The sequence below is a fragment of the Bombus impatiens genome, unplaced genomic scaffold (assembly GCF_000188095.3).
Source record: "Bombus impatiens unplaced genomic scaffold, BIMP_2.2 scf_0418, whole genome shotgun sequence".
In the NCBI taxonomy this organism is placed as follows: Eukaryota; Metazoa; Arthropoda; class Insecta; order Hymenoptera; family Apidae; genus Bombus; species Bombus impatiens.
The window spans coordinates 3,330,162-3,337,682 of record NT_176837.1 but is presented as its reverse complement, the minus strand read 5'-3'; the positions used below and the strand labels follow the sequence as shown (position 1 = coordinate 3,337,682).

General features: G+C 31.9%; 2 protein-coding genes across 2 annotated transcripts; both read right to left on the bottom strand.

Moving 5' to 3' along the window:
• Window positions 1-43: 43 nt before the first annotated feature.
• Window positions 44-3,349, bottom strand: LOC100741386 (3-ketodihydrosphingosine reductase). The gene is made up of 5 exons (XM_012386838.3): window positions 2,823-3,349; window positions 2,360-2,513; window positions 1,730-2,159; window positions 1,412-1,653; window positions 44-1,340 (listed from the first exon to the last, which is right to left on the bottom strand). The coding sequence occupies exons 2-5, from the start codon at window positions 2,474-2,476 to the stop codon at window positions 1,128-1,130; spliced, it is 1,002 nt and encodes a 333-aa protein (XP_012242261.1). The 5' UTR covers window positions 2,477-2,513; window positions 2,823-3,349; the 3' UTR covers window positions 44-1,127.
• Window positions 3,350-3,735: 386 nt separating this feature from the next.
• LOC100741262 lies at window positions 3,736-5,176 on the bottom strand. Its single transcript, XM_003490273.4, has 4 exons — window positions 4,844-5,176; window positions 4,715-4,781; window positions 4,232-4,569; window positions 3,736-4,162 (listed from the first exon to the last, which is right to left on the bottom strand). Exons 1-4 carry the CDS (start codon window positions 4,878-4,880, stop codon window positions 3,900-3,902), a joined length of 705 nt encoding a protein of 234 aa, XP_003490321.1. The 5' UTR covers window positions 4,881-5,176; the 3' UTR covers window positions 3,736-3,899.
• Between the last annotated feature and the right edge of the window lie 2,345 nt (window positions 5,177-7,521).

Sequence of the window (7,521 nt, the reverse complement as noted above, 5' to 3'; positions counted from 1 at the left end):
GTAAATGAACTGATCACATTGATAAGAGAATACAAAAACAACATTTTCCATAGTCGCTTGTTTATTATGCATATACCGTAAAAGTTACAAATGCAGTGTATTATTTCTATTATATAAGTTCTTTTACACGTAGATTGATTTCACACGACGATACATGTATCGCCGAGTCGTGTGAAACGAGTCGCGATATGCGTATGAGATATGAAATATGATTTCATTTGTCTCTTTGTGTCGATCATTTGTTTCGTTTATTCTTTAATTGAAATTGAGAGTAGCTCGTCTCGAGCATATATTTTAAACGAAGATATTTTCTTTTAGAAATGCAAAAGTTTGAGGTCCCATCTGTATGATGTTATATAAAAGAGATAAAAGAAAAAAAGGAGCGAAAAGGAAATACTAATTTAGTATATAAATAAATAAGTGGATACAAACGCATAAAAAATTGTTATAAGAAAAAGGAAGGTAATTTAAAAGTGTTACAGATTTAAAAAGCTATATTGTGAGGAAGTAGGCACAAGTTTCTTCAAAATACATTAATAAACAAAATATATCCCTCTCAAAGAAGGAAGTATAAAATATAACAAAATTTTCATATTTATCATAATTTTTCAATCTATTTATCGCACCGATTTTCAAGTACTTTTGTATTAAAATAATAAAACTCCATTGCTCAACTTTTTATAGTTAATAGATTGTTACTCACAAAAAATTATTAAACAACGAAATTGAATGCATTTAGTTTATAAAAAAACAGAAACATAAAAATTAGGTGTGCTATTTTGTAGGACCAAAACGATCCCGAATCTACCGTGTGAATGACACAATTTGTTTCGATGTTCTGTTGTTTTGTCTACCGACTTTATAAAGTGTCACCAGCAGCCGAGGTTTTTAGGATATATGAAATTAGTATCGCGATTCCATTGTGATACATGTACAACAATATACATATATTCAGTATATATCATATGCATATCGCAATATACATATCAGCGTGTGAAACCGACCAAGAGGCCGATGTTGTTAAGATACACGAAATGAGTATCGCGATACTGCGTCTCACGAGAATCGCCATACATATTCGGTATCTATCATACGCGTATATATACGCATAGGCTTGTGAAAAATCATTATTCAGATTTTTTGTTTCTATCGCGTGTCTTCATACAATTCTGAATGATTGTTCGAAAATGTACAAGATAGCAGGCACTTACAAGTCGAAAAATACCCATTAGCATCGATTGCAGAAATAATTCTCGAATCGAATTAAGCGGTGACATTCCGGAGCATAAAACAGTTAACATAAATCCTTCCATACCGACAGTAGAGAAAAATTTCCCGGCCTAAAATATATTATTATTTTATTAATTATCCATTCCTAATGTAATTAATATACAGTCCTGCTTTTACTTACTAATGCATCTTTAAAAAGTTTATTTGCTACTACTTCTGGACTGACAAGAGCACTAGTTTCAGATATAAGCTTTGTTTCGAGTGGTTTAGATAATTCTTCTATAGCAAAACCCGGTGTATCAGTATCTGGAGGTAGACTAAGAGTTACAGAAATGTTATATGGTGCTAATTCCATAGATATACTTTCTGCCAAACCACGAAGTGCAAATTTTGTACTACAATATGCAGAATAGCCAAATATACCTAAAAAGTAGAAATACCATATATAAAAATATGTTATATAATGTAAATCTATTTAATTGAGAAATTCGAAAAATACCTAATAATGCAGCTTGAGAAGAAGTTAATACTATAATTCCTTCCTGAGAAGCTTTCATTCTTTGGACAACAGCTTTGATACAATAATATGTTCCTAAGAAATTAATATTAATCATTTTCTGTAGATCTGCTATAGAGGTATCTTCTATTTTGCCACAAATTGCAGTTCCAGCACAATTCACCAACATATATATTGGACCCATAGTTCTTTCTAAATCACTCAGAGCTTTTTCAACAGCATTATAATCTTCACCAATATCTAAAGATAGATATTCAACTTTTTGAACATCCTTGTTTTTGCATGCATGAATGATTTCATTTCTTGCAACTTCTAATTTGTGAACATCTCTTGCAATTATTGTTACATGTGCTCCACACTTTGCAGCAAGAATTGCAACACATTTTCCTATACCACTTGATCCACCAGTCACCTGTCATAAAATATTAACAAATATTTTTGTAAGTAAACATTTAAAACTTATAAAATCATGCAGTTATAATTAGTTTGAATACAATTGTGTAATTTATTACTAAAATAAAATTTGAAGTAACTTTATTTACATTTTGAAAATATTTTAAAAATAAGAAATCTTAATAAGGGTTAGGTATACATTAGCTTTTAATTACTTACAACAACATGCTTTTTGTTAACATCTCTTGGTCGTCTTCGCCAAAAGAAATATCTCACAAACGAAACAGCAATTAGTAACACTATAATTATTAATATTACATTAAATATCACTACCATTATTTTTGTTCTATGAACCTTTTAACAATATTAACTCCTGAAGAAAAACAAATCCAATTCATACATTCAAGTATTACTATTATTAAAAAACGGCTTATATAAATATCTTCATTTATATTAAATATTATGTTCTATATTAAAATTAATCTTTGGAGCGGTCATATCTCTTGATATGCCGGTAAAAAATGAATAAAAAACTGATAACATTCATTTATCATCATAACTGAACTTTATTAAGTTTGTATGTAGAATTGTATGCGGACGGATTATAATTTCATGTAATTTGTAATCTTTATACCCCGGATATATAATTTTACGATATCAATATTTCTCATAATTGTATCACCTGGTATCACATAGACAGACGATATGTAAAAGTATAGACAAAATATATACAGGATATACCCACAGATATATATGTATACTGTGGATACGAGGTTGCATGAAACCGCAAGAAACAAATTGATCACAGTTATATTCTAGTTTTAGTACGTAGCGCGACTATCGTTTAACCGGTGTACTTTGCTCTCTACTATTCCTCTTCGCGCACGCAACGTCGCGAAGTCCCACGTCGTGTCCATTAGTGACAAAGTGTTGAGTGCTACGACTGCGAAAGGGAATACAGAAGAGTGAAGTACTACCAGTCAAACGGTAGTGGCGCCACACACTAAAGCCATAATATGACCAAAAGTCAAGTCGCTTCCACATCATATCACATCCATGTTCGCGGAATTTAATATCCATAGCAAATTCCATAGTATGTATACCATTGACGAAGTATTCAGTCAATGGTTTCATGTACATATTTCGTATAAAATGTGCCTCGAATCGTCTTCTTTAATTTCAGATTTGATTACAAGAAAAACTAATGTTTATTTCTAATTTGAGAATAGTTTGTAGATACTTTTACAAGATTTTGCTTCATTTTGGTATTTTTCTTTATTCATACATTAATCTCATAAAATATTTATTGTACTTTTAAAACATGTATATGATATAAAATTTGATATGATACTAACATTTATTATGTAAAACTGTGCAATAAAAAATAGTTACGGAGGTACGTTATTTTTTGTGATATTTTAATGTCATTTTGTTGTATTACTAGACATTTGTAGCTTCTAATATATTTTAAAAATATGTATATATTTATATTGTATATATATATATATATATATATATGAAATGTAATATATATAGAAATGTAAGAATAATTCTCTTAATCTATAAATACAGGTTCTTATAAAAAATGGACGGAATTAAATACTATCGCTGAAAACTCAATTATAAAACAATGTCATATAAAACAGAAGAGTTTGAAAACAGATCTACAAATATTTGCTTAAAATTAACATTACCAAAAATAGTTTGAAACTTATTCTGTAAATAAATCTTGTTTGGATACTATCGATATAACGAGCGATTATATATATCCTCCCCTTGATAATCCTTGATGACTTTGTAGATTGGGCTGCATTTGCATTACTAAATTTCGAGATTCCTTACGCAATCTATAACCGGCTTTCGCATCTAGATACAACAAACTCGAAGCTAACCAATGGAACATGAACGAAACAACTGCCAAACCATATGACCATGATAAATGGTTAAAGTTTGGGTACATCAACCAGTCTCTGCGCCAACATTGCCCTCCAAATATTGATACTGCTAAAAATAATAGGGTTCCTAAAATTTAAAGATTAGTTGAAACTTTTTTGCTATAGTGATGTTACATTATTGAAAATTTCCATTTACCTGCTGTGATACAACACACAAAAGCAAAAGCTGAAAGCAACCATTCATAATTCAACACAAATTTTAAAGGCCAACGGACTAAGGTCAATGCAATCACAACTTGCGCAAAGAACGAGAGTAAAAGAGAAAGAGTAACAAATGTCTGCACAACCATTAACCACCCTGGCAATAACCATTCTCTGATCACATAATATTCTTCTGAGAAAATATGGTGACATCCATCAAATTGTTTGTCAAACTGATAATATGGATATCTAAACTGTTCGAAACAATATTCCCATAGTCCCATATGTTTAAAATTACTGAAAGTCTCTTGGTAAGATTCAATCCAATAGGGGCTGAAATTAAATTAATTCAACAATCAAGATATATTTACAAAATTAACGAAAGTTTATTATGTATTGAATAGTATTTAAAGACATGTATTTTCTTATAAAAAGAACTAATAATATGTATCAAATTTTAATGTTTGAAAATTATTACCTAGTAAATGCCATAACCAACAATAAACCTGCAATATATGTAATTACTCCACCAAGTACCACCGCGTCTAAAAAACGAGATTATGAATGTTTTTAATGCAATGCAGGTCTAAAAAATGATATTGCTTACTTGAGGCACGATGATAATCTTGTTTATCAACAGACATGCCGATTGTTTGATGTTATCAGTATATAGACGTCACAAATCGTTTATTTATAAATCTCAAAAATATTCTCTTTATCGTAAACTTGCCACACCTTGCATTGTTTCAGTACTGCCAACAATGGTAATAATATAACTTATTGCTTGATGCTGACATGCTATAGCCAGATCCACAGCCATATAAGTACATTCGTATACACTGCAGTCATAAATTTTATCTTACGCTGAATGGATAACGTCGCATGTAACGCAAAAATGATCTGAGGGTTTGGTGATTCCCGAAATCTTGTGACAAACAGTAGTATCGCGTATCAGATCTATTATATATCTCGTTTATGATTGAATATAATTCTTAAACTCGCCGCTCTAAAATGTACAGCGCATAAGAAAACTTCTTATTTTCAACACGGTCGGTATTTCAGAACATGGAATTCCATGAAATTATAAATCTATATATCACTTGCACCTCTACTTTGTTGCATTACTTTGTGTAAAGGTATATCATATTGTTCAATAAGTTTATTTCTTACCATCTTTGCGTTGAAAATGAAGAAAAAATTGTAACATTGTATGAGAGAATCTGGATGGTGTAACGAAACAATATATTGTTCTACTTTACAACATCCTGAAGTTTATTTTATACCATTCTTATCACTGTGTACGTGTATACATCGTTAATTATTATATTATATAAATTACAGTCGTGTATGTTTATCTTAGATACCTATTGACAGGTGGCTCCATGCGTTCGTTTTAGAAACTTCTTCGATATTCCCTCTTTGTTCTCAGGATAACCATAATCCACTGATAAGAATATCTTTCACAGCAAAATTAGTAACTTCTCTTTCAAAGAAAGATCTTTAATTAATAAATTAATGATCTTTCTTTGTTTTATTCATCTCCAAACGTAACTGTTATATACAAGACATGAAACATATACACAGATCAGTTATAATATATCTGTTTTTAATATAGACTGTCACATAAAACGAAATATATTTTTTATTAACGTTCGTTATTTTCTTTTCTTGGCAAATATTCGTTGAATGAAGAGGAAAATCTGAAGCATAAATCATAATAAAATATATGTCCGAATATATGTGTCATTATTCAAACGGGTAGCTTAAATGCATTGCACGAGAACCGTAGTCGAGATGAAAAAGCTTCCGAAATGCGGATCGATCCTGCGCTCGGTGCACGGCTCCAGGGCGGGTTGCATATAAATAGGTTCCGACGGAACACGATCAACTTAAGGAAGTTGTTGAAATAAAATTAGCCTGTTGTCTGTGCATGATCTGACTTTTTCTCCTTAACTCGTGTATTATCGACCGATGGCGAATTGACCGGAAAGATTATTAATTAGCCAACCCCGGGAACTTGAATAGTTCGGTGCTCGTAGAAAGGGGTGGGGGTAGATGGGTCGTACGTGCATTCACCCCCGTTACCGAGGGGCAAAGTCCCCGCTTCACCCTTGCCGTTATCCTTCGAGCAAAAGGTCACGTACCACCACCCTGTCGATCGTTCACCTCGTCCTGGGAGTCACTCCTGGTAGTCAGGTTAAAGCGGAAGGTATGAAGAACCTCTTTGCACTTGGGATATGAACGACGCGAACGTGAAAAGGGATGAGTCGCATTATCTCCTAGCAATTTCTACCTGATTAAATGTAAACCACTGTCGTTTCAAACTGGAAAATAACAAACTTTAGAGGACAGATTTGCAAGGATGTTTAGGTTAATTATACTAATGAAGGAGCATGGATTACGGTTTTATACGACTTTTCTTTTTAAAGTAATCGCATTATAATTTTATTTATAATATAACCACGTGAATTATATTTAAAGGACAATAATGATGGAAATTATTATTAATTTATTATGTACATGTATACATAATTTATATTTATATATATACATATACATACATATATACATATACGTATGTCTGCATATATGTTAATTCAATGTATTATAAATGATAATAAATAAGTGATATTTGAGGTGAACGAAAGTGTAATGTGTTGTATAAATGATCACGTATTGTACTAATACGGGATAGAAATTTATTGTCACTGATGCTTATTTCACAGAAGGTAAACGTACGCTTCACGATATAAATTATCCATTATATGTTTGAACGTATTGCGCAAAAGCATAATATATTAGTTCTTTAACACATTGTACGCCATTCACAGATCGCCATGTCATGAATTATTGTTTCGCACGGTAACATACATATGATATATTCCTTGAGAATAATAAAACAATACTAAACAAACAAAAACGTTTCAAAAATCGTAAAAAGAAATGTATTTCAAAATATCCTTTATAATATCCCAAGAGGGAAACGGATTAAGTTGTCCCTGCACTTTACTCGTTACTTTCTTACTCAATAACGTGTCATTCGCATTTTTATCATCGCGTAAACGCGATCCTGCTATCTCATGGCCAACAAGGAGCAGTTCGATGGACTTCGATATCGTGTTTCGTGCCTTCCGAACGGACGATCGAGCACGAAACTCTCGACGTCGGACAAAGACAAGGAATAATACGACGTGGCAAACAATGAACCCCTTTCGGTATTATGTTCCCCGTTCTGACGAAAGAAATATCCAGTGTCGTTCGTCGGCCGCCGTGGCGCAGGCGGCG